General features: G+C 41.5%; 1 protein-coding gene across 1 annotated transcript in view; it reads left to right on the top strand.

The window, feature by feature from the left end:
• The window catches only part of TMEM131 (transmembrane protein 131), a 550,079-nt gene that overhangs the window by 92,812 nt on the left and 431,426 nt on the right, over nt 1-25,841 (top strand). The window contains 4 exon segments of the mRNA XM_053707713.1: nt 8,045-8,100; nt 8,102-8,149; nt 25,010-25,132; nt 25,379-25,459. Of these exon segments, the coding sequence (XP_053563688.1) occupies nt 8,045-8,100; nt 8,102-8,149; nt 25,010-25,132; nt 25,379-25,459 (308 nt within the window).

The raw sequence follows: 25,841 nt of genomic DNA, 5'->3' as shown, positions 1-25,841 counted from the left end.
CTGGTTCTTAGGAACTGTATCTTACCGTAATCCTCGTTCTGACCCTAGGTTTCCTTCTTGGGATTTAGGGGTTAAGGTGGCAGTGTCCTACTTACAGATTTTACAGTAGTTCCTGGGTCTCGGCCTTTATGGGGTTTTTTACCTTCGCCTGCTAATAGAACTTTTGGGTTTTTCTCGTGTCTTCGATCCTCAGAGTTTGATCTAGACCAGAGTTGCTGGTGTAGACACCAAGGTGGATTTTGGATGCTGTTTTGTCTTATAGACAGAAAGTTTTCCTGATATCTTGCGAAATGTACCCTTCGGATTATGCCCTCCAGTTCCCCTTTTGGCGAGAGGCTGGAGAGTGATATACACAGCCGAGGCCGAGTCTTTGGCATGGAGTTGGTGTATCTGTCTTTACAGACTTACATGGAATACCGGTTGGGGAAATCATTCCCAGTGTTCCGTTCAGATCTCCCTGTTTTTCTTTTAAGCTGTTCCGGGGCAGTTTTGACTTTGCCGCTTCCTTGTCCGTGGGGAGAGAGTGTCTTAGTGAGGTTTGGGGTTGAGAGTTTCCTTCCACTTATTTCTTTTGTTCCTCAACAAGCATTCTGCTTAGAGGATTTGGTCTTCTGGGTTCATAACATTTGGGACTTTCTCAGTGGGGAGATCTTCTTTTGGAAATCTTCTTGTGGAGAAGGAGAGTTCCACCTGCTAATCGGGGGGGGGGGGTTCTCGTGTTTGATAGTGGGTGGAGACTCACTATGGCTCATTGACAGCGACCCTCTCTATGAGCGTACTCTTCAGGATCGGATGCCCCCCTACAATAATTCCCTCCTCGTATGTTTGTATCTGATGGGGGTGACGATCAAGCAAGGCATCAGCGTTAGCTCCACCTCTTTTATAGCAAGAGGTGGGGATCTGGCTTTTTGATCCAGAGTATACTAGACATATAACATTCCTTAGAGGTTTCTTTTTAACCTTCTCTTTCGCCATGTCATTCCTTGTTGTGGATGGTTCGATCCTAGTAGGAGTAGGCATCAGTGAGACGATTTGCTCCGTTTATATCTACGAGTTGTAACGCAGTTTAGGGACTTTGCCTCCATGGACCTTTTACAGGGCTCTCCTGGGGCAGGGTCCTTGTGTTCATTACAACCTGGATTCTCTGAAGCTGACTGCATGAGATTGAACGACTAGTCTTAGCCATGAGAGGTTTTTCTGAAAGGATTGTTGATACTCTCGTTTTTGCTCTTAAGCTGGTATATCGTTGCACCTATCATAAGGGGTGCAGGACCTACTTCTTCTGCTATGAAGAAAGGGGATTCCCCTAGCATAAGGCCAGGTTTTCCAGGATCCTCCCTTTTTCTAGGATACTCTGGAGAAGGGCCTTTTCTGTTAGCTCCCTTAGGGGACAGTTTTCGGGCCCTATATGTTTTACTGCTTGAGAGTCTCTCAGAGCTTCCAGAGGTCCAGTCTTTGGTTCAGGCTTTGACTAGATCAGGCCTGTGTTTAGATCTAGTGCTCCTCTTTGGAGATTACATCTTATTCTAAGTTTTTGCAGAAGGCTCTGTTTGGGCTTATGCATGGTGTTGACATTAAAATTTTCTGTCTGTGAAGGTTTCCTTTTTTACTGTCTATTGCTTCGGCGCGCAGAATTTCTGAGATGCCTGCCTTGCATTGTGAGTTTCCTTACCTAGTTGTTCTTGCGGCTAAGGCTGTTTTTTGTACTGGGTTAGGTTTACTTCCTATAGTTGCTTCAGGTCGCAACATCAATCAGTAGATTGTGGTTCCTTCCTTGTGTCCTAATCCTTCTCTTCGAAGCAGTGGTTATTTCATAACTTGGATGTGGTTCGGGCCTTGATGTTTTATCTTCAGGCTTCAAAGGGGTTTTGTCTAACTTCTTCCTTGTTTGTGTAAGGGGCAGGAAGCCTCGTCCTCTTCCTTGTTTGTTTGGTTGAGGAGCATGCTTGCTTAGCTTATAGAGTCAGCGGGACGCAAGCCTCCTCAAGCTAGAGCTGTGGCTCCCTCTTGGGTTTTGAGAATGAGACCTTGAGCGATCGGAATTGTAGGGCAGCTACCTGGTCTTCCTTGCATATTTTTTCAAAATTTTACATATTTGTAGTTTTCGCTTCGACTGAAGCAGCTTTTGGGAGAAATGGTTTTTGCAGGCTGTGGTGCCCTCAGAACGGGGTCCGCCTCTCTTTGTTTACCCTCCCGTTTTCATTCAGTGTCCTCTAGAGCTTGTGGACTCTCCTCATATTAAGAAGGAAAACATAAATTATGCTTACCAGATAATTTCCTTTCCTTCTGTATGAGGAGAGTCCACGGCCCCCGCCCGAATTCGCCGTTGGACGGACTTGAATTTGGTTTTGTTCTTCTGGCACCATATATACCCTGATATTTCTCCTACTGTTCCTTGTTCCCTCGGCAGAATGAATGGGGGATGAGGGAAGTGGGGGAGTTATTTAATCTTTGGCTGGGGTGTCTTTGCGTCCTCCTGGTAGCCAGGTGCTGTATTCCCACAAGTAAGGAATGAAGCCGTGGACTCTCCTCATCTGGTAAGCATAATTTATGTTTTTCCTTTTATCGGCTATATAAAATACTGAAAGGGAAGGATAAGTAGGAGGGATATTAAAACTATGGTGTAGGGTGTCTTTGCCTCCTCCTGGTGGCCAGGTCATGTTATTCCCAAAAGTAAGGATCGTGGACTCTCACTACCAAGAATGTAGCCAGATTGACACCTAGATGTTCTTTATCTCTATTTAAGAGTAAATATAAATGTGTTTACATAATCAGCACCATTCCCAATTGGCATTTGGGTGCAAGCAGCTGGTGCTTCACAAACCAACAGTAGTAGTTAAAACAAAAAACAACAACAAAAAAACTGCTGCATCCCCCCTGAAGACTTTATAAAAACTTTACAACATAACAAAAGAAGAAAAAGTGACTCACCTCTTCTTTTTCAAGCCAAGTATACGCATGTACGAAGCACTCTCAACATAAAATGATCTACAAATATGCCCTCTCTTGTGTGATCTAAATAAAGTAAACTGACCTATGAAACAAAGTGACTGGATTTCATGTCAGTATTTTTTGTTGTGCACTAAATGCAAATGTTCTTGTTTATAAACTTGTAAAGTCTATTAATAGCAGCTCCTTGTAAGTGTGTTGGAGCTTTTCAGTATGTGGCAAGCAGTAATCGGTGTGTGTACATAGTTTATCGCTCTAGTATTTTTGGAACAGTTGTAAAACTCCAGCTGATTGCTATTAATCAATGTAATGAATACTTGACGTAAAATAGAGTAATACAACCTAAGATATTATTATGCTTACTCTTATGTCTTTATTATAAATATACCCCCTCTTTGATATGATCAGTTAGATTATTATGTGAAATAGTTTCTGCTCTTAACTGCAGACCCTGCAATTTTTTGAGCAGGTTATCTATAATTGTGTATATATACTATACTATTTTTTTTTTCTATTTTTTTTTTAAACAAACCAAAACAATGGAATTAAAGATTATTAATGGGACAGTAAACATTTTTGGATTATTATAAAAATGTTTCATTATATGTAGTAAAAAATAAATTGCAGTATACTCATTTGTTCTCGTTTCTTGTAATTTAACCTTTGCATCCATGTTGAAAGCTAGGTTTCCCTTAAATAATTATTTTGGTGAGGACAATTTAGAGTGGATAAAGTATGCAAAGTTTGCCTTTGGGGAATATAGCAATGTGACTTTCAACCCTAATATATAAAATAACATTAACACTGGTATATTTCAGGCAGCCATTGTTTGCACACTTTGATAAACTGGCCCTGAAAGTCCTCAATATTACTGTGCCTATTAATTTATAGAAACTAAAGTACTTTATAGGGCTTGATTTTTCAAGCCTTCTCCTCTCCTACGACTGCAGGTTCTCACAAGACAACCTACAGTCAGTATTTATCAAGCAGCGGTCATCAGACCCTCTTCTCCACCTCTTTGGTGGAGAATTTCAATATCCCCGGTCTCGTCTGAACGAGGAGATTGACAGCTCCTGTCTGCGCGTAATTGGCTGTGCGCGGGGCAGGGGGCAGAAGTCAGAAAGTCAAAGCTTCTAAACGCTTGTCAAGTTCTTCACTCTATTCTGCAGCCTTCCATAGCTCAGTGCATGGAAGTAGTAAGATTGATGGTTGCAGCAATGGACATAGTTCCTTTTGCTCGAATTCATCTAAGACCATTACAACTGTGCATGCTCAAACAGTGGAATGGGGACTATGCAGACTTGTCTCCGCATTCAAGTAGACCAGGTAACCAGAGACTCACTCCGTTGGTGGTTGACTCAGGATCACCTGTCGCAGGGGATGAGTTTCCGCAGACCAGAGTGGGTCATTGTCATGACCGACGCCAGTCTATTAGGCTGGGGCGCGGTCTGGGATTCCCTGAAAGCTCAGGGTCTATGGTCTCGGGAAGAGTCTCTTCTTCCGATAAACATTCTGGAACTGAAAGCGATATTCAATGCTCTCCGGGCTTGGCCTCAGCTAGCGAAGGCCGGATTCATAAGATTCCAGTCGGACAAACATGACGACTGTAGCTTACATCAACTATCAGGGGGGAACAAAGAGTTCCTTGGCGATGAGAGAGGTATCCAAGATCATCAAATGGCGGAGGATCACTCCTGCCATCTATCTGCAATTCACATCCCAGGAGTAGACAACTGGGAAGCGGATTATCTGAGTCGTCAGACTTTCCATCCGGGGGAGTGGGAACTCCACCCGGAGGTCTTTGCCCAGTTAACCCAATTATGGGGCATTCCAGACATGGATCTGATGGCGTCTCGTCAGAACTTCAAGGTTCCCTCTTACGGGTCCAGATCCAGGGATCCCAAGGCGACTCTAGTGGATGCATTAGGGGCGCCTTGGTCGTTCAACCTAGCTTATGTGTTCCCACCGTTTCCTCTCCTTCCCAGGCTCGTAGCCAGGATCAAACAGGAGAAGGCCTTGGTGATTCTGATAGCTCCTGCGTGGCCACGCAGGACTTGGTATGCAGACCTGGTGAACATGTCATCGGCTCCACCATGGAAGCTACCTTTGAGACAGGATCTTCTAGTACAAGGTCCATTCGAACATCCAAATCTAGTTTCTCTGCAACTGACTGCTTGGAAATTGAACGCTTGATTTTATCCAAGCATGGGTTTTCAAATTCAGTGATAGATACTCTGGTTCAAGCCAGAAAAACTGTGACTAGAAAGATTTACCATAAAATATGGAAAAAATATATCTGTTGGTGTGAATCCAAGGGATTCTCCTGGAGTAAGATTAAAATTCCTAAGATTATTTCCTTTCTCCCAAGAGGGTTTGGATAAAGGGTTGTCAGCGAGTTCTCTAAAAGGACAGATTTCTGCTTTATCTGTTTTGTTACACAAACGGCTGGCAGCTGTGCCAGATGTACAAGCTTTTGTACAGGCTTTGGTCAGAATCAAGCCTGTTTACAGACCCATGACTCCTCCTTGGAGTCTAAACTTAGTTCTTTCAGTTCTTCAAGGGGTTCCGTTTGAACCTTTACATTCCATAGATATCAAGTTACTATCTTGCAAAGTCCTGTTTTTGGTTGCTATTTCTTCTGCTAGAAGAGTTTCTGAATTATCTGCTTTGCAGTGTGATCCACCTTATCTGGTGTTCCATTCAGATAAGGTTGTTTTGCGTACTAAACCTGGTTTTCTTCCAAAAGTAGTTTCTAACAAGAATATTAACCAGGAAATAGTTGTTCCTTCTCTGCGTCCGAATCCAGTTTCAAAGAAGGAACGTTTGTTACACAATTTAGATGTGGTCCGCGCTTTAAAGTTCTATTTAGATGCAACAAAGGATTTCAGACAAACCTCATCTTTGTTTGTCGTTTACTCTGGTAAGAGGAGAGGACAAAAAGCTACTGCTACCTCTCTTTCTGGCTGAAAAGCATCATCCGATTGGCTTATGAGACTGCCGGACGGCAGCCTCCTGAAAGAATCACAGCTCACTCTACTAGGCTGTGGCTTCCACTTGGGCCTTCAAGAACGAAGCTTCTGTTGATCAGATATGTAAGGCAGCGACTTGGTCTTCTCTGCACACTTTTGCCAAATTCTACAAATTTGATACTTATGCTTCTTCGGAGGCTATTTTTGGGAGAAAGGTTTTGCAAGCCGTGGTGCCTTCTGTCTAGGTAACCTGATTGGCTCCCTCCCTTCATCCGTGTCCTAAAGCTTTGGTAATGGATGACGCCGTGGACCGGACACACCAATGTTAGAGAAAACAGAATCTTATGCTTAACTGATAAATTACTTTCTCCAACGGTTTGTCTGGTCCACGGGCCCGCCCCTGGTTTTTTAATCAGGTTTGAAAAAATTTCTTTCTCTATACACTACAGTCACCACGGCACCCTATAGTTTCTCCTTTTTTCTCCCTAACCGTCGGTCGAATGACTGGGGGACGGAGCCCGAGGAGGGGCTATATGGGCAGCGAGAAGAGAATATTCCCACAAGTAATGGATGACGCCGTGGACCGGACACACCGTTGGAGAAAGTAATTTATCAGGTAAGCATAAATTCTGTTTTTTTGTTTGCTTTATGTAAGTTGAAGTCTGTTGTCATTTTATATCATTAGTTTATCTCTTAAAGGGGTAGTAATGTCTTTTTTGGCTTCTTCTTTTTAAAAGTTTAAATAAATTATTTGGGCTTTATTTTTTGTATTTAGATGGACTAAGAGGACCTGCAAATTTTGAGTCTCAATTTGGTTCTTAGAGTTCTCCAACATGCTCCTTTTGAGCCTATGCATTCTTTGGATATTAAGATTTTATCCTGGAAAGTTTTGTTTTTGGTTGCTTTTTCTTCGGCTCAAAGAGTTTCTGAGCTTTCAGCTTTGCAGTATGAATCTCCTTTCCTTATTTGTCATTCTGAATAAGGTAGTTCTGCGTACTGCCTTAGGTTTCCTTCCAAGGTGGTTTCGGACAAGAATATAAATCAAGACGTTGTTCCTTCCTTGTGTCCTAATCCTTCTTCTTATAAGGAACGTTTGTTGCACAACCTGGATGTGGTGCGTGGTTTTAAAGTTTTATTTACAGGCGACTAAGGATTTTCGCCAGTCTTCTTTATTTGTTATTTTTTCTGGGAAGCGCAAGGGTCAGAAGGCTACGGCTACTTCTCTTTCTTTTTGTTTAAGGAGTATTATTCGCTTGGCATATGAGACTGCTGGGCAGCAGCCTCCTGAGAGAATCACGGCTCATTCCACTAGGGGCTGTTTCTTCTTCTTGGGCTTTTAAAAATGGAGCCTCTGTGGAACAGATTTGCAAGGCTGCTACTTGGTCATCTTTACACACTTTTAAAAATTTTACAAATTTGATACTTTTGCTTTGGCTGTGGCTTCTTTTGGGAGAAAGGTTATTCAAGCAGTGGTTCCTTCTGTTAAGGTTTACTGTCTTGTCCTTCCCTTATCATCCGTGTCCTCTGGCTTGGGTATTGGTTCCCAACAGTAATTATGATGATCCGTGGACTCACCGTGTCATTAGAAAGAAAACATAATTTATGCTTACCTGATAAATGTATTCCTTTCTTGACACGTTGAGTCCATGGCCCGCCCTATATTTTTCAGACAGTTTATTTTTCCATAAACCTCAGGCACCTCTGTACCTTATGTTACTTCCTTTCTCCTTTTTCTTTTGGTCGAATGACTGGGGATTGTGGGTAAGGGGAGTGGTATTTAACAGTTTTTGCTGTGGTGCTCTTTGCCGCCTCCTGCTGGTCAGGAGAGATATTCCCAACAGTAATTATAATGATCTGTGGACTTACCGTGTCAAGAAATAAATACATTTATCAGGTAAGCATAAATTATGGGGGTTTTTTCCCATGCAGAATTTGGTTTTTTTCACCTTCATTATAAAACAGTTAAGTGCTAGAATTGAAATACATTGTGATTTTATTTATTTATTTTTCATGTGTGAAAACAAAATCTAAGTTGCACGGTACTATTTTAAATGGTCAATTTCCGTTGCTTTTCGTTATGTAAGTAGTAAAGTATTTATTTTGTTTTTCCAGAAAATTCTCCCCAGGAGGGAATACGTCATTTGATGTGGTGTTTCTCGCAAGGGTAGTGGGAAACGTAGAAAAATACATTATTTATTAATACCTCTGATCATGGGGTGTTTACCTATCAGGTAAGAAAATTAACTTTAGTATAAATCTGGCTTATGCTTCAGAAAATGTTAAAGGATCAAAATTAAACTTTCCATTATTCAGATTGAGCTAATTTACTTGTATTTCATTTGCTTTGTTCACTTGAAATCCTTTGTTGAAAAGCATGCCCTAGGAAGGCTGTTCAGGAGCAGCAACGCACTACTGGGAGCTAGCTGCTGATTGGGGGCTTCATAAAAATGCCTCTTATTTTTTTTATCACCTGTGTTCATCTATATCCCAGTATTGCATTGCTGCTCCTTCAACAAATGATAGATACCAAGAGCATGAAGCAAATTTGATTAAAAAAGAACTTCTTTTGTTCTGTTTATTGTATGCTCTGAATCATGAAAGAAAAATAATTGGGTTTCATGTTGCTTTAATATCTATGGTTTTCTCAAAACTCTTCTATATTGATAGATGAGGACACTATAGCCTGAGAACAATATTATTTCTGTAACAAGGACATTGATTACATTTCTGTTTCTTTATCTAACAAATGATAGTAGGATATACCTATTGATACCTTCTTAGAGAAGGTAACCATTTCCCAGAAGCCTTTATGGGACCCTTAACACTTTTACTTGTTCCTAGCTAATATATGAGTGCACAGATGAAGACGATTCCTGCTTATTTGCCTGTCCTCCACTTAGTACCCACAAGTTCACTACCTCATAGGTTTTGGCACTGACCTTTATCAGGACATATAGTGGTTTGTTGATGATCTTCCACCAAAGTAAGAATATCATATCACAAACTCAGTGAATTCAGTTATATGTCCCTTATTGTTGGTGGGCATTAGGGTATATGTGGGCCAGTGTACTGCCTTCATATTTATGTATTTTTGTAAGCATTTTATTTTCCCTTAGAGCATTTCTTTCATGTAAGTGTCAAGAGTCCATGAGCTAGTGACGTATGGGAATATACATTCCTATCAGGAGGGGGCAAAGTTTCCCAAACCTCAAAATGCTATAAATACACCTCCCACCTCACTCATACCTCAGTTTTACAAACTTTGCTTCCTTGTGGAGGTGGTGAAGCAAGATGTGCTTGATTTTCTTCTGTGAAAAGCGCTTCTAAGCATTTTGAAGCCCAATTCCTCTCTAAGTACAGTGTTTGTCTGATGGGTGTGAAGGGAGTATTGCCTGATGACACCATGTTTTCGCCTATGGGAAATCTTTTCTAAGGCTCTCTGTAAATTGGTCGCAGGGATTCATCTGCTGCCTCCCTTTACAGATCGACATTATACTCCTCTACCATTACCTGATGCTGATATGTTTCAGTACTGGTTTGGCTGTCTGCTATATGTGGATGTTTGTCTTCTGGTAAGTATATTTCTTTCATGTAATTGGCAAGAGTCCATGAGCTAGTGACATATGGGGATATACAATCCTACCAGGAGGGGCAAAGTTTCCCAAAACCTCAAAATGCCTATAAATATACCCCTCACAACACCCCACAATTCAGGTTTACAAACTTTGCCTCCTATGGAGGTGGTGAAGTATGTTTGTGCTAAGATTTCTACGTTGATATGCGCTTCTCAGCATTGTTGAAGCCCGATTCCTCTCAGAGTACAGCGAATGTCAGAGGGACGTGAAGGGAGTATCACCTATTGAATACGATGATTTCTCTAACGGGGGGTCTTTTTCATGGGTTCTCTGTTATCGGTCGTAGAGATTCATCTCCTACCTCCCTTTTCAGATCGACGATATACTCTCAATTTACCATTACCTCTACTAATAACTGTTTTAGTACTGGTTTGGCTATCTGCTATATGGGGATGGGTGTCTTTTGGTAAGTATGTTTCTTTCATTGTAATTAGCAAGAGTCCATGAGCTAGTGACGTATGGGATATACATTCCTACCAGGAGGGGCAAAGTTTCCCAAACCTCAAAATGGACTATAAATACACCCCTCACCACACCCACAAATCAGTTTTACAAACTTTGCCTCCTATGGAGGTGGTGAAGTAAGTTTGTGCTAGATTCTACGTTGATAAGCGCTCCGCAGCAGGTTGGAGCCCGGTTTTCCTCTCAGCGTGCAGTGAATGTCAGAGGGATGTGAGGAGAGTATTGCCTATTTGAATTCAATGATCTCCTTCTACGGGGTCTATTTCATAGGTTCTCTGTTATTGGTCGTAGAGATTCATCTCTTACCTCCCTTTTCAGATCGACGATATACTCTTATATATACCATTACCTCTACTGATTTTCGTTTCAGTACTGGTTTGGCTTTCTACTACATGTAGATGAGTGTCCCTGGGGTAAGTAAGTCTTATTTTCTGTGACACTCTAAGCTATGGGTTGGGCACTTTTTTATAAAGTTCTAAATATATGTATTCAAACATTTATTTGCCTTGACTCAGGATGTTCAACGTTCCTTATTTCAGACAGTCAGTTTCATATTTGGGATAATGCATATGAATAAATCAATTTTTTCTTACCTTAAAATTTGACTTTTTCCCTGTGGGCTGTTAGGCTCAGCGGGGGCTGAAAATGCTTCATTTTATTGCGTCATTCTTGGCGCGGACTTTTTTGGCGCAAATTTTTTTTTCTGTTTCCGGCGTCATACGTGTCGACCGGAAGTTGCGTCATTTTTGACGGTTTTTTTTGCCCAAAAGGGTCGGCGTTCCGGATGTGGCGTCATTTTTGGCGCCAAAAGCATTTAGGCGCTAAATAATGTGGGCGTCTTTTTTGGCGCTAAAAAAATATGGGCGTCACTATTGTCTCCACATTATTTAAGTCTCATTATTTATTGCTTCTGGTTGCTAGAAGCTTGTTCACTGGCATTTTTTCCAATTCCTGAAACTGTCATTTAAGGAATTTGATCAATTTTGCTTTATATGTTGTTTTTTCTATTACATATTGCAAGATGTCCCACGTTGACACTGAGTCAGAAGATACTTCTGGAAAATCGCTGCCTGGTGCTGGATCTACCAAAGTTAAGTGTATCTGCTGTAAACTTGTGGTATCTGTTCCTCCAGCTGTTGTTTGTACTGAATGTCATGACAAACTTGTTAATGCAGATAATATTTCCTTTAGTAATGTTACATTACCTGTTGCTGTTCCGTCAACATCTAATACTCAGAGTGTTCCTGATAACATAAGAGATTTTGTTTCTAAATCCATTAAGAAGGCTATGTCTGTTATTCCTCCTCCTAGTAAACGTAAAAAGTCTTTTAAACTTCTAATTTTTCAGATGAATTTTTAAATGAACATCATCATTCTGATTCTGATAATGGTTCTTCTGGTTCAGAGGATTCTGTCTCAGAGGTTGATGTTGATAAATCTTCATATTTATTTAAAATGGAATTTATTCGTTCTTTACTTAAAGAAGTCTTAATTGCATTAGAAATAGAGGATTCTGGTCCTCTTGATACTAAATCTAAACGTTTTAATAAGGTTTTTAAATCTCCTGTAGTTATTCCAGAAGTTTTTCCTGTCCCTGATGCTATTTCTGAAGTAATTTCCAGGGAATGGAATAATATGGGTAATTCATTTACTCCTTCAAAACGTTTTAAGCAATTATATCCTGTGCAATCTGACAGATTAGAGTTTTGGGACAAAATCCCTAAGGTTGATGGGGCTTGTCTCTACTCTTGCTAAGCGTTACTACTATTCCTACGGCAGATAGTACTTCTCTTAAGGATCCTTTAGGATAGGAAAATTGAATCCTTTCTAAGAAAAGCTTACTTGTGTTCAGGTTAATCTTATTAGACCTGCTATATCTTTAGACGGATGTTGCTTCAACTTTTGGTTAGAAGCTTTAGCGCAACAAGTAACAGATCATAATTCTCATAGCATTATTAATCTTCTTCAACATGCTAATAATTTTATTTGTGATGCCATCTTTGATATCATTAGAGTTGATGTCCGGTATATGTCTCTAGCTATTTTAGCTAGAAGAGCTTTATGGCTTAAAACTTGGAATGCTGATATGTCTTCTAAGTCTACTTTGCTTTCCCCTTTTCTTTCCAGGGTAATAAATTATTTGGTTCTCAGTTGGATTCTATTATCTCAACTGTTACTGGAGGGAAAGGAACTATTTTACCACAGGATAAAAAATCTAAAGGTAAATTTAGGTCTAATAATCGTTTTCGTTCCTTTCGTCACAATAAGGAACAAAAGCCTGATCCTTCATCCTCAGGAGCGGTATCAGTTTGGAAACCATCTCCAGTCTGGAATAAATACCAAGCCTTTTAGAAAACCAAAGCCAGCTCCTAAGTCCACATGAAGGTGCGGCCCCTCATTCCAGCTCAGCTGGTAGGGGGCAGATTACGTTTTTTCAAAGAAATTTGGATCTATTCCATTCACAATCTTTGGATTCAGAACATTGTTTCAGAAGGGTACAGAATTGGCTTCAAGATAAGGCCTCCTGCAAAGAGATTTTTTTCTTTCCCGTGTCCCAGTAAACCCAGCGAAGGCTCGAGCATTTCTGAAATGTGTTTCAGATCTAGAGTTGGCTGGAGTAATTATGCCAGTTCCAGTTCTGGAACTGGGGCTGGGGTTTTATTCAAATCTCTTCATTGTACCAAAGAAGGTGAATTCCTTCAGACCAGTTCTGGATCTAAAAATATTGAATCGTTATGTAAGGATACCAACATTCAAAATGGTAACTGTAAGGGACTATCCTGCCTTTTGTTCAGCAAGGGCATTTTATGTCCACATAGATTTACAGGATGCATATCTGCATATTCCGATTCATCCAGATCACTATCAGTTTCTGAGATTCTCTTTCCTAGACAAGCATTACCAGTTTGTGGCTCTACCGTTTGGCCTAGCACCAGCTCCAAGAATTTTTACAAAGGTTCTCGGTGCCCTTCTGTCTGTAATCAGAGAACAGGGTATTGTGGTATTTCCTTATTTGGACGATATCTTGGTACTTGCTCAGTCTTCACATTTAGCAGAATCTCATACGAATCGACTTGTGTTGTTTCTTCAAGATTATGGTTGGAGGATCAATTTACCAAAAAGTTCATTGATTCCTCAGACAAAGGTAACCTTTTTAGGTTTCCAGATAGATTCAGTGTCCATGACTCTGTCTCTTGACAGACAAGAGACGTCTGAAATTGATATCCGCTTGTCGAAACCTTCAGTCACAATTATTCCCTTCGGTAGCCTTATGCATGGAAATTCTAGGTCTTATGACTGCTGCATTCGGACGCGATCCCCTTTGCTCGTTTTCACATGCGACCTCTTCAGCTCTGTATGCTGAACCAGTGGTGCAGGGATAACACAAAGATATCTCAATTAATATCTTTAAAAACGATTGTACGACACTCTCTGACGTGGTGGGATCGTTTAGTTCAGGGGGCTTCTTTTGTTCTTCCGACCTGGACTGTAATTTCAACAGATGCAAGTCTTACAGGTTGGGGAGCTGTGTGGGGGTCTCTGACAGCACAAGGGGTTTGGAATCTCAGGAGGTGAGATTACCGATCAATATTTTGGAAACTCCGTGCAATTTTCAGAGCTCTTCAGTCATGGCCTCTTCTAAAGAGAGAATCGTTCATTTGTTTCAGACAGACAATGTCACAACTGTGGCATACATCAATCATCAAGGGAGGGACTCACAGTCCTCTGGCTATGAAAGAAGTATCTCGAATTCTGGTATGGGCGGAATCCAGCTCCTGTCTAGTTTCTGCGGTTCATATCCCAGGTATAGACAATTGGGAAGCGGATTATCTCAGTCGCCAAACGTTACATCCGGGCCGACATAGGTCTCTTCACCCAGAGGTATTTCTTCAGATTGTTCAATATGTGGGACTTCCAGAAATAGATCTGATGGCCTCTCATCTAAACAAGAAACTTCCCAGGTATCTGTCCCAGATCCAGGGATCCTCAAGCGGAAGCATGGATGCATTGTCACTTCCTGGAAGGTATCATCCTGCCTAAATCTTTCCGCCTCTAGTTCTTTCTTCCAAGAGTAATCTCCAAGATTTCTGAAGGAATGCTAGTTTGTTCTGTTGGTAGCTCCCGCATGGCCTCACAGGGTCTTGGTATGCGGATCTTGTCCGGACTTGGCCTCTTGCCAACCGTGGACCTCTTCCGTTAAGACCAGACCTTCTGTCGCAAGGTCCTTTTTTCATCAGGATCTCAAATCCTTAAATTTAAAGGTATGGAGATTGAACGCTTGATTCTTAGTCAAAGAGGTTTCTCTGACTCTGTGATTAATACTATGTTACAGGCTCGTAAATCTGCCCGAAGAGTTTCTGAATTATCTGCTCTTTCTTGTGAGTCTCCTTTTCTGAATTTTCCCAGGATAATGCGGTGTTTGCGAACTTCTTTTAAATTTTTACCTAAGGTTGTGAATTCTAACAACATTAGTAGAGAAATTGTGGTTCCTTCATTATGTCCTAATCCTAAGAATTCTAAGGAGAAAATCATTGCATTCTTTGGATGTAGTTAGAGCTTTGAAATATTATGTTGAAGCTACTAAGAATTTCCGAAAGACTTCTAGTCTATTTGTTATCTTTTCCGGTTCTAGGAAAGGTCAGAAGGCTTCTGCCATTTCTTTGGCATCTTGGTTGAAATCTTTAATTCATCATGCTTATGTCGAGTCGGGTAAAACTCTGCCTCAAAGGATTACAGCTCTATTAGAAAAGATGTAGGTTTTACCCAGGTATAGAGAGAATTTATTTTTACAGTTGTTTAAATATTGTCCTTGGTTGTAATTACTTTTTATTTGAGGATCATTATTATTTACAGCTCCAAGGTACTGCCATGGGTTCCAATGTCGCTCCTACATTCGCCAATATTTTTATGAATATTTTTGAACAATACTTAGTCTATGGCCACCCATTATTTTTATAGTATGTCGCCACCTGGTGGCGATACATAGATGATATTTTTGGCGTATGGCTGGGCGACATTGGGACCCTTGAGAAACTGTTTTTTATTAGTCAATATTCCCCTCTTAGTATACAAATTCAGAAGGTGTTATGCCAACATTGGCATGTTTTGAGGACCTGTGATCCAGGGGTCAAATAATTTTGTAACCCCTTTATGCCTGCCTACAAAAGGGGTAGGAATTTGAAAGATACATTGGTATGTGTAGATATTGGCCCTTATAAAAAAAAACTCTGGTACAAAGTTATATTGGCAAGAAAAATTTGGGAAATTTTCCATGCCTGGGGTGTTCCAATTGTAACAGCATTATTAAGGGCCCTGTTTTCTGCCATCCACAAACTGGTCATAAATATGAAATTAGGGGTCATTATACCTGTAATATTGAGTTTGTGATTTACTTAAGTGCACATGTGGTTTGGGGTACATTGGCTTGTCCACCCGTAGTGTCTGCAAACATATCAATCAGCACAAAAGCAACATTAGAACCAAAAAAATGGATGCACCTGTTGCTAATCATTTTTTGTCTCCTGGTCTTAACCTTAACCAACTTAGATTTCAGGTCCTAGAACAAGTTAAAATTCCTAGGAGGGGTGGGGATAGGGTCAAGATCCTTAAAATAAGAGAGGTTTTTTGGATCAATAAATTAGACACTATGTTCCCAAAAGGCATGAACAAGGAATTTGACCTTTCTGTTTTTTTTAATTTCTATTTTGGATATATTGTATTTGATTTGTTATTTATTCTGGATTTGATTGTTATGTACATATATACATGCCTGTGTTCTCTATAATATTACATTGAATAGGATTGATATAACAAGTATTGCATATTATTGTGTTAACTCCTTTAAGGGGCTGGCCTAGGTATATCAGGTGTGATGGAGGTGGGGTTTGCTGACTATTTAAGGAATGTTTTATAGAGGTATAGCCATTCATGACTAAGGATTCTTTCCAAAACGTATTACATTTGTGGTCTGGCTGTTAAAAAGCTGAATAAACTTGCTTGAAAATGATTGGTGGTGCTGCTTCCTTCTGTTCACTATCTGACTTGGTGGTTAGACCATCACCTTATTGTTCAAGGGGCCTCCTTTGTTCATTCTTCCTGGACTCTGATCTCAACACATATGCAAGTCTTACAGGTTGGGGAGCTGTCTGGGGGTCTCTGACAGCACAAGGGGTTGGGTATCCTTAAGAGGCGAGGTTACCAATCAATATTTTAGAACTCTGTGCTATTTTCAGAACTCCTAAAGCTTGACCTCTATTGAAGAGAAACTTTACATTTGTTTTCAGACAGACAATATCACAACAGTGGCATATGTCAATCATCAAGGAGGGACTCGCAGTCCTTCAACAATCTTGGATACTTTCTAGGGCAGAATCCAACTCTTGTCAAATTTCTGCGATTCATTTCCCAGGTGTAGACAATTGTGAAGCGGAATATTTCAGCCGTCAGACTTTACATCCGGGGGAGTGGTCTCGCCATCCAGATGTTTTTTTTCATCTTGTACAGATGTGGGGTCTTCCAGAAATAGATCTGATGGCCTCTTGTCTAAACAAGAAGCTTGCCAGATACCTTTCCTGGTCCAAGAATCCTCGGAGAAAGTTAATCCTCTGAGATAGTTTATGCTTTAGCAGTTCATTGGTTTTAACAAACGTTTTTCCGCCTCTGGTTCTTCTTCCAAGGGTGATATCCAAGATCATAATGGAACAATCTTATGTGTTTCTGATAGCACCTGCATGGCCTCACAGGTTTTGTGATGCAGATCTTATCCGAATGTCCAGTTGCCAGCCTTTGCCACTTCCTTTAAGGCCAGACCTACTGTCTCAAGGGCCGTTTTTCCATTAGGATGTCAAATCTCTAAATTTGAAGGCATGGAAATTGAACGCTTAGTGCTTAGTCATAGAGGTTTCTCTGACACAGTGATTAGCACTATGATACAGGCTCGTAAGTCTGTTTCAAGGAAGATTTATCATCAGGTTTGGAAAACATGTATTTCATAGTGTTCCACTCATGATTATTCTTGGCATTCTTTCAGAATTCCTAGGATTTTACCATTTCTTCAGGATGGTTTGGATAAAGGGTTGTCTGCAAATACTTTGAAAGGACAAATTTCTGCTCTTTCTGTCTTATATAGAAAGATTGCTAAGCTTCCTGATATTTACTGTTTTGTTTAGGCTTTGACTCATATCAAACCTGTTATTAAATCTATTTCTCCTCCTTGGAGTCTCAATTTGGTATTGAAGATTTTACAGGCTTCTCCTTTTGAACCCATGCATTCTCTGGATATTAAATTAAGTTCTTGGAAAGTGTTATTTATTTTCGCTATCTCTTCTGCTAGAAGAGTTTCTCAATTGTCTGCTCTCTCTTGTGAGTCTCCTTATCTGATTTTCCATCAAGACAAAGCCGTTTTGCAGACTTCGTTTACATTTTTGCCAAAAGTTGTGAATTCTAACAACATTAATAGGTAAATTGTTCCTTCCTTGTGTCCTAATCCTAAGAATACTCTTGAAAGGTCTTTACATTCTTTGGATGTGGTAAGAGCTGTGACAGATTATGTTGAGGCTACTTAAGATTTCAGAAAGACTTCTAGTCTATTTGTTGTTTTTTCTTTGTCCAGGAAAGGTCAGAAAGCCTTTGCCATTTCTCTGGCATCTTGAAACTTTTGATTCACAAAGCTTATTTTGAGGCTGGCATTCTCCGCCTCAGAGAGTTACAGCTCATTCTACTAGATCAGTTGCCACTTATTGGGCTTTCAAGAATGAAGCTTCAGTTTATCAAATTTGCAAAGTAGCAACTTGGTCTTCTTTGCATACATTTACTAAATGTTTCCATTTTGATGTGTTTGCTTCTTCAGAAGCAGCCTTTGGTAGAACGGTTCTTCAGGCAGCTGTCTCAGTTTGATTCTAGTGCTTTTAATTTAATTTTTTTAAAATTTTTAGGAAAACGAATTATTTTTTTGGATTTAATTTCTCGGCGGATATAACTGTTTTTATTTTATCCCTCTTTAGTGACTCGTGGACTTCCACATCTTGGGTATTATATCCCAAACGTCACTAGCTCATGGACTCTTGCCACTTACTTGAAAGAAAACATAATTTACGTAAGAACTTACCTGATAAATTAATTTTTCATAATGGCAAGAGTCCATGAGACCCACTATATTTTCCATCTAAAGGGGAGGAGAGCCCACTACTTCATTCATTACTGATGGGAATTATGAACCTGGCCACCAGGAGGAGGCAAAGACGCCCCAGCCAAAGGCTTAAATACCTCCCCCTCTCCCCTCATCCCCTATTTATTCTTTGCCTTTCATCACAGGAGGACAGCAGAGAAGTGCCGAAGATCGTAGTAGTCTCTTATGGAGGGCAGTACTTTTCACATTGGGACTGGAGTTTTAAGTAGCCTGGGCGAAAGTTAGAGTCCAGAGATGCAGGGAGAGTCTTCCTGCGAAAACCATCCAGACTCATATTAACAGTTCCTTAAGCAATCAGCATTGACGAGTTTTGCTGCCTGCTTTCTGCACTCCAAGTCCATGTCAGGAAGGGCCTGGCATGGAAGTTACTAACCTGTCACATTTGAAGGGCCGTGTTCCTGTTCCATGGCGTAGATTCTGGTAAGATCGTTTTATTTTTATTACATAATGATAACACGGAAGACAGGTTCACAGTGTGACTCCTTTTATCTTTAAAGAATCAAGGGTTAATATTCCTGGAAAGGGTATTATTAAACAGAGGGGGCTTATACATGATATTGTTTATTGTGTCATCGCTGTGTTCTGTGCGAGATGAGGCTCTGGCAATGTGTGGAACTTTCAGGTGAGTTATGGGCATTTTTTGGCGCGTTTTCTCCTTAGGTAGGGGCGCTTCTGCTGGGCATTCCATGTGACCTGGTGGGACTATCTCTCTTCCTCTGTTGATCAGCGGCACAGAAGACGGAAAGGTTTCTGTAGTCCGGGTCATAGGAGGTTGTGAGTGCCCTGGCCATTGGAGGTTATAAAGGTGCCTATTTATTAAGTTATTCTAGTCCGTAACAACAGCGCAAGCTATGGAGGACTCTGACGTGTTAGAGGGTTCTCCCTCTTTAACAAGGTCTCATTCTTGTGTTTATTGTGAGGAGGTTCTGGTAGAACAGCCTGCTCAACTATGTTCCACATGCCTTAATAAAGTTACGACATCTAAAAGTAAACGGTTATCTAGTACTACTGAGCCGTCCACCTCTGAGGGTTCCCCGTTCCGTGAGGTGCGTTCCCTGCATCCATCTCCAATTGCACATGCAGTGCCCCAGAGTCCAACCATTACTCCTGCAGGAGAGATTCGTTGGCCGTCAGATTTTGCGGATCAACTTCAAACGGCCGTATCGAAAGTGAACCATGCCTTACCACGTTCTGCTAAGCGCAAGCATAGGGCGCATCATAGGGGCCCGGCCCAGGGGTTGTCTATGCCTGTGGAAGTATCAGAGGTGTTATACGATGACAAGGCCCACTCCGACTCTTCGAAGGAGGCCCTTTCTGTGTCGGAGTCCGTGTCATCTAAACCTCCGGCTGCGGAGGAGCCTGACTTTAGGTTTAGGATGGAGAATTTGCACTTTTTGCTAAAGCAAGTGTTTGCTACTCCGGAGGTTCCGTGTCAAAAACTTCCGGAAGAACCTGTGATTCCTAAGCTTGATAAGGTATATGAGGACAGGGTGGTGCCTCAGGCCTTCCCGGTTCCTGTTAAGATGACAAATATTAAGAATAAATGGGAGTGATTAGGTTCTTCCTTTTCCCATTCTACTTCCTTTTAGAAACTGTTCCCCGTTCCGGACTCTCAGCTTGAACTGTGGGGTACTGTCCCTAAGGTGGATGGTGCTATTTCCATGCTTGTGAAGTGGACATCTATTCCCCTTGAGGATAATTCGTCGTTTAAAGAGCCCATGGATAAAAAGTTGGAAAACATGTTAAGAAAGATGTTTCAACACACGTGGTTTGTTTTTCAGCCGGCAGCGGCCGTAGCTTGGATTTCCGGAGCTGCGACATATTGGCGTGAATCCTTGTGTGAAATGCTCGAGGGGGAGACTTCCATCGACGAGATACAGGATAAGATTAAGGCGCTGAAGATCACAAATTCTTTTGTCTGTGATGTCAATATGCAGATTATTCCCCTAAACGCTAAGGTGTCAGGTTTTTTCCGTTTTAGCTTGCTGGGCTCTGTGGCTAAATCTTGGTCTGCGGACATGACCTCTAAGTCGAGGCTGTTGTCCCTGCCTTTTCACGGAAAAATTCTGTTTGGTCCAGGATTGGATTCAATCATATCCACGGTTATGGGAGGCAAGGGAGCTTTCCTACCGCAGGATAAGAAGGCTAAGCCTAAAGGTTCTACCTTTTGTCCCTTTCGTGCGGACAAGGCCCAGCGCCAGCAGCCCGTCATGAAAGCGGACCAGTCCAAGGGAACTTGGAAGCTGGCTCATTCTTGGAACAAGTCTAAGCAGAGCAAGAAGCCCGCAGAGACAAAATCGGCATGAAGGGGCGGCCCACGACCGGTCTCCGGACCAAGTAGGGGGCAGCTTATCTCTTTTCAGAAGCATGGTTGCAGGACGTTCAGGACCCTTGGGTTGTGGAAGTTGTCGCCCAGGGTTACAGGATAGGGTTCAGATCCCATCCGCCCAGGGGCATATTCCTCCTGTCAAACCTGTCTTCAAGACCGGAAAAGAGAGAAGCCTTTCTAGAATGTGTGAGAGAGATCTCCTCTCTAGGTGTTATCGTACCAGTACCCCAAGCAGAAAGGGGTCTAGGGTACTATTCAAATCTTTTTGTGGTTCAAAAGAAGGAGGGCACGTTCCGCCCGATTTTGGACTTAAACAAGTTTCTGAGTGTTCCATCGTTCAAAATGGAAAAGATCAGATCTATTTTGTCCCTAGTTTAAGAGGGACAGTTCATGACAACTATAGCCTTGAAGGACGCTTACCTTCATGTGCCAATTCAGAGGGACCACTTCAAGTTCCTAAGATTTGCGTTTCTGGACCAACACTGGACCAGTTTGTGGCCCTTCCCTTTTGTCTGGCGACGGACCCGAGAGTCTTCGCAAAGGTTGTGGGGGCACTACTTGCAGTGGCCAGAGCCAGGGGCATTGCTGTGGCGCCCTATCTGGGCGACATCCTAGTCCAGGCGCCGCCGCTCAGTCTCTGGATCATTCGAGGGCGCTTCTTCTTTTGCTCCAATCTCATGGTTGTAAGATCAACTCAGGAATGAGTTCCCTTGTTACCAGCAACAGGGTGGAGTTCCTGGGCACGATAATAGACTCTATGTCCATGAAAATATTTCTCACAGACCACCTACACAGGAAGAGTACGTCCTCTTGTCTTGCCCTTCAGTCCTCCTCAAGCCCCTCGGTGGCTCAGTTTATAGAGGTGATCGGACTCATGGTTTCCAGCATAGATGTCATTTCATTTGCCAGGTTCCATCTAAGACCTTCAATTTTGCATGTTGAGACAGTGGAACGGTGATCATTCAGATCTATCACAGCAGATATCCATGGATGCTCGGACTCGGCTCTCCCTCTCTTGATAGATCCGTCCAGAGCAACTGTCCATGGGGACATCCTTCTTGAGACCGTCCTGGGAGATTGTGACCACGGACGCAAGTCTGGCAGGATGGGGAGCTGTTTGGGAAAATGGTGCCTTCCCAGCGATTCGCATTCCAGGTGTGGACAACTGGGAAGCAGACTTTCTCAGCAGACAATCCTTCCATCCAGGGGAATGTTCTCTTCCCCCCCGAAGTTTTTGCCCAGATTTGTCTAAGGTGGGGAACGCCGGAGATAGAGCCCATGGTGTCCAGACTCAATTGCAAGCTACCCCGATACGGGTCGAGGTCCAGGGATCCTTGAGGGTTCAGCCTAGCTTACATTTTTCCAGTGTTACCACTTCTACCTCGTGTAGTGGTACGCATCAAACAGGAGCGAGCTTCGGCTATTCTGATTGCTCCGTCGTGGCCGCGGAGGATGTGGTTTGCTGATCTAGTGGGGATGTCATCCTCTCCGCCGTGGAGGTTACCCTGTCACAGGGATCTGCTGGAACAGGGCCCTTTTTATCCAAATCTCGATTCTCTGAGGCTGACTGCGTGGAGATTGAACGCCTAGTCTTGGCCAAGAGAGGCTTTTTTGAGAGTGTGATTGATCCTCTAATTCAGGCAAGGTAGCCAGTCACTCATCGCATCTGCCTTAAGGTGTGGAGGACTTTCTTGTCCTGGTGTGAGAAACATGGATATCCTTGGCATAAGGTGAAGGTATCCAGTATTCTGTCCTTTCTCCAGGATGTTTTGGAGAAGGGTCTTGCCGCCAGTTCCTTAAAGGGACAGATTTGGGCATTATCAGTCTTGTTGCATAGGAGACTTTCTGAGCTCCCAGACATCCAATCTTTTGTTCAGGCTCTGTCTAGAGTCAGACTTGTCTTTTAAACAGTCTGCTCCTCCATTTTGCTTAAACTTGGTTCTTAAGGTATTGCAGAAGGTTCCGTTTGAGCCTATGCACTCCATTGACATTAAGATTCTGTCCTGGAGGGTTATTTTCCTGTTGGCCATTGCATCGGCACGCAGAGTATCTGAACTGGCTGCCTTGCAATGTGAACATCCTAATCTGGTTTTTCATGCGGTTAAGGCTGGGCTTCGGATTGGTTTGGGGTTTCTTCCCAAGGTGGTGTCTAACCGTAACATCAATCAGAAAATAGTTGTTCCTTCTTTATATCCTAACCCTTCTTTTTCTAAGGAGAAGTTACTTCATAACCTGGATGTGGTTCGTGCCTTAAAGTTCTATCTTCAGGCTACAAAGGATTTTCAGACAGTCTACATCTTTTTTTGTGTTGTATTCAGGGAAGCACAAGGGTCAGAAAGCCTCTTCTGCTTCTTTGTCCTTTTGGTTGAGGAGCTTGATTCGCTTGGCCTATGAGACAGCGGGACATAAGCCTCCTCAGAGGATCACAGCTCACTCGACTAAAGCTGTGGCTTTGTCTTGGGCCTTCAAGAATGAGGCCTTTATGGAGCAAATTTGTAAGGCGGCTACCTGGTCCTCCTTACACACGTTTATGCTTCTGTGGAAGCTGTTTTTGGGAGAAAGGTTTTGCAGGCGGTGGTGCCCTCAGATTAGGGTCCGCCTTTTCCCTCCTGGTTTCATTCAGTGTCCTCTAGAGCTTGGGTATATGTTCTCAACAGTAATGAATGAAGCCGTGGACTCTTCCCCCCTTTAGATGGAAAACGTAAATTATGCTTACCTGATAATTACATTTCCATCGAGGGGAGGAGAGTCCACGGCTCCCCGTATCTCTGAGAGGCAGACCTAAATTTAGTTTATCTTCTGGCACCATTTATACTCTTATATTTCTTCTACTGTTCCTTGCTCCCTCGGCAGAATGACTGGGGGATAAGGGGAGTGGGGGGTATTTAAGCCTTTGGCTGGGGTGTCTTTGCCTCCTCATGGTGGCCAGTTTCAGAATTCCCAACAGTAATGAATGAAGCCATGGACTCTCCTCCCCTCGATGGAAATGAAATTATCAGGTAAGTGATTTTTTGTATAAAGCACATTATTTTTCCAGTTGCTCTTTTTGTATGCTTTTTTTTTTTTACACCTCACTTCTTGGTTACATGTTAAACTGAAGTATTAGTGAAGTGAGAGGTATATTTATAGGCAATTTGATGTTTGGGAAACTTTTCCCCCTCCTGGTAGGAATGTATATCCCATATGTCACTAGCTCATGGACTCTTGCTACTATGAAAGAAATTAATTTATCAGGAAATGTCTTAAATAAATTATGTTTTTTATATGAGCACTCAGTTTTACACACTGCTTTGTATGCCCAGAATGGTTTTGCTTTTATTAAACGGGACCAGTGTGCACATGTTTGGGTTTTCATTGACATTTATTGCAGAGTTTGTGTTTTATATCTTAGGTGGGGGTAACATTATCACACAGCTGCAATGTTGCATTAACCTCATCTGGAAAGTCCTTTATGGTGTGCTTAGGTTTCTTAGCAACTATTCCCTGATCCAGCATGATCTTTTTTGTTCTGCATTGTGTTGCCTTATTGCTCAGCAGTGCCTCTTCTCCTCACCTTTGCAACTCACATAAGTTCATTTATTTGTGATTGATTTGAATGTTGAGCAGTCATACTTAGATGAGTGTACATTTTTCTCTATAGAGGGAATTTAGCTTTCTTGTGTTTAGGGGCTGATTTTTTTCTGCAGGGTTAAGTTTCGGTATAGAGGCAGTTTAACATTTGTTGTTTCTATGTCTCTGCTATTGCTTCCAATAGCTTATTTAGTTACATCTCATGTGACAGCCACTTGTTGAACCTGGGGATTCTCATGGTCTTCTGAAAATAGATCATGTAGGGCTATTATAGTTTGTGCCAGTGAGAGAATTGAAGGGAGAATATTTTGTAGCTGTCTGGTACAAACCTGTGGTCTCACAGGGCTTACATAAAGCTGCCAGATAGTCTTTCTCTATTTTCTTGCCAGATAGGCCCTGGTTATGCATTATGTAAATTGACACCTACTGGGCAGAGAGGGGAATGTTTTATAAGGTGGGGGGGTGACCTGAAGAATTTTTTTTGGAGATTACTAAGTATTCCAAGAAGGCACAAGGCAGTAAACAACACACTAGTTTAAAAATATGCTATTACTAAATGTAAAGAAATGTACTGGTAAGTAGAGCTCTAGCTTTGTGAATCTCATGCAATTTATTTGACAACTGAAAAAGTAATTTCAGTACAGCTGTTGTATCTTATGCATCACTTTTTCTTAACCCATGACTGTCATGTTTTTAAGTAGCTGTATTCTTGTGCTGCTCAACCTTGCTCTGGTAAGAAAGTCCCTATAGCACCTCTGACTTCAGTGATTCAGGGGCTAGTAACCTTATATCTCTTTGTTAAAGTGGCTCTACAAAGAGTTTTAGCTATAATAGTTGAGAATTAAATGCTGGCCACATGCAAGTCTGGTAGCCCATGTCTAATGAAATAAATTCATTTTCTTTTCAGGTGTTTGGAGTTGGTATACCCAACCCTTATCGACTGCGCCCATTTATTGGGGCAAGAGTTCCTGTAAACAGCAGCTTTTCACCTCTAATTAATATACACAATCCTCACAGTGATCCTTTACAGGTAAGTGTATAATTAGTGAAATTTGATGAGAAATTTCCAATTTTTACATATTGATATAAAATCACTACTACTACTAATCTATACAAAACAATAGGAACTTTTTGATTTGTCTTATACAATTGTCGAGGTTTTCATGCCAGTTCTATTATTATAAATGTCTCCAATGCTTTCTTTTTGATATCATTAGATGGTGTAAAATATGTTTTTTATAGTTCTGTAAAAATATCAAGTGTCTTATCCCTACAGGTAGTAGAGATGTATTCTAGCGGGGGAGACCTGCACTTAGAGCTTCCAACAGGTCAGCAGGGAGGCACCCGGAAGTTATGGGTGAGTGTCTTTGTTTTAAGCAACCATATAAGGACTCCTTTGGGGCAAACATTTTTTTAAAATTGACAATAAAATGGTAGCACATACAATATCCATAGTTTTCACATACAAAATGCACATACATATTACCACACTCATAATATATTGTTTAAATGAAATGTTCTGTTTTATTATAACCTAGAAATAATTATAAGGAAATATAAAACATTTTTTAAACAAATCTAACAAATAAACAAGTGTAAAGTAACAAACAGACTTTGGTCAGATTGGCTTGTATAGTCTTGTGTAAAGTCGTGTAGTTTCACGTAATGATCCAAAATGTTGAACCTCTTAGTTGTATAATCCCACAAAACGACTCCAGTCAATGTCACTCCTTTCCATC

Source organism: Bombina bombina, chromosome 3, assembly GCF_027579735.1.
Source record: "Bombina bombina isolate aBomBom1 chromosome 3, aBomBom1.pri, whole genome shotgun sequence".
In the NCBI taxonomy this organism is placed as follows: Eukaryota; Metazoa; Chordata; class Amphibia; order Anura; family Bombinatoridae; genus Bombina; species Bombina bombina.
The sequence above is the reverse complement of the archived record's forward strand: the minus strand, read 5'-3'. Positions and strand labels throughout refer to the sequence as shown.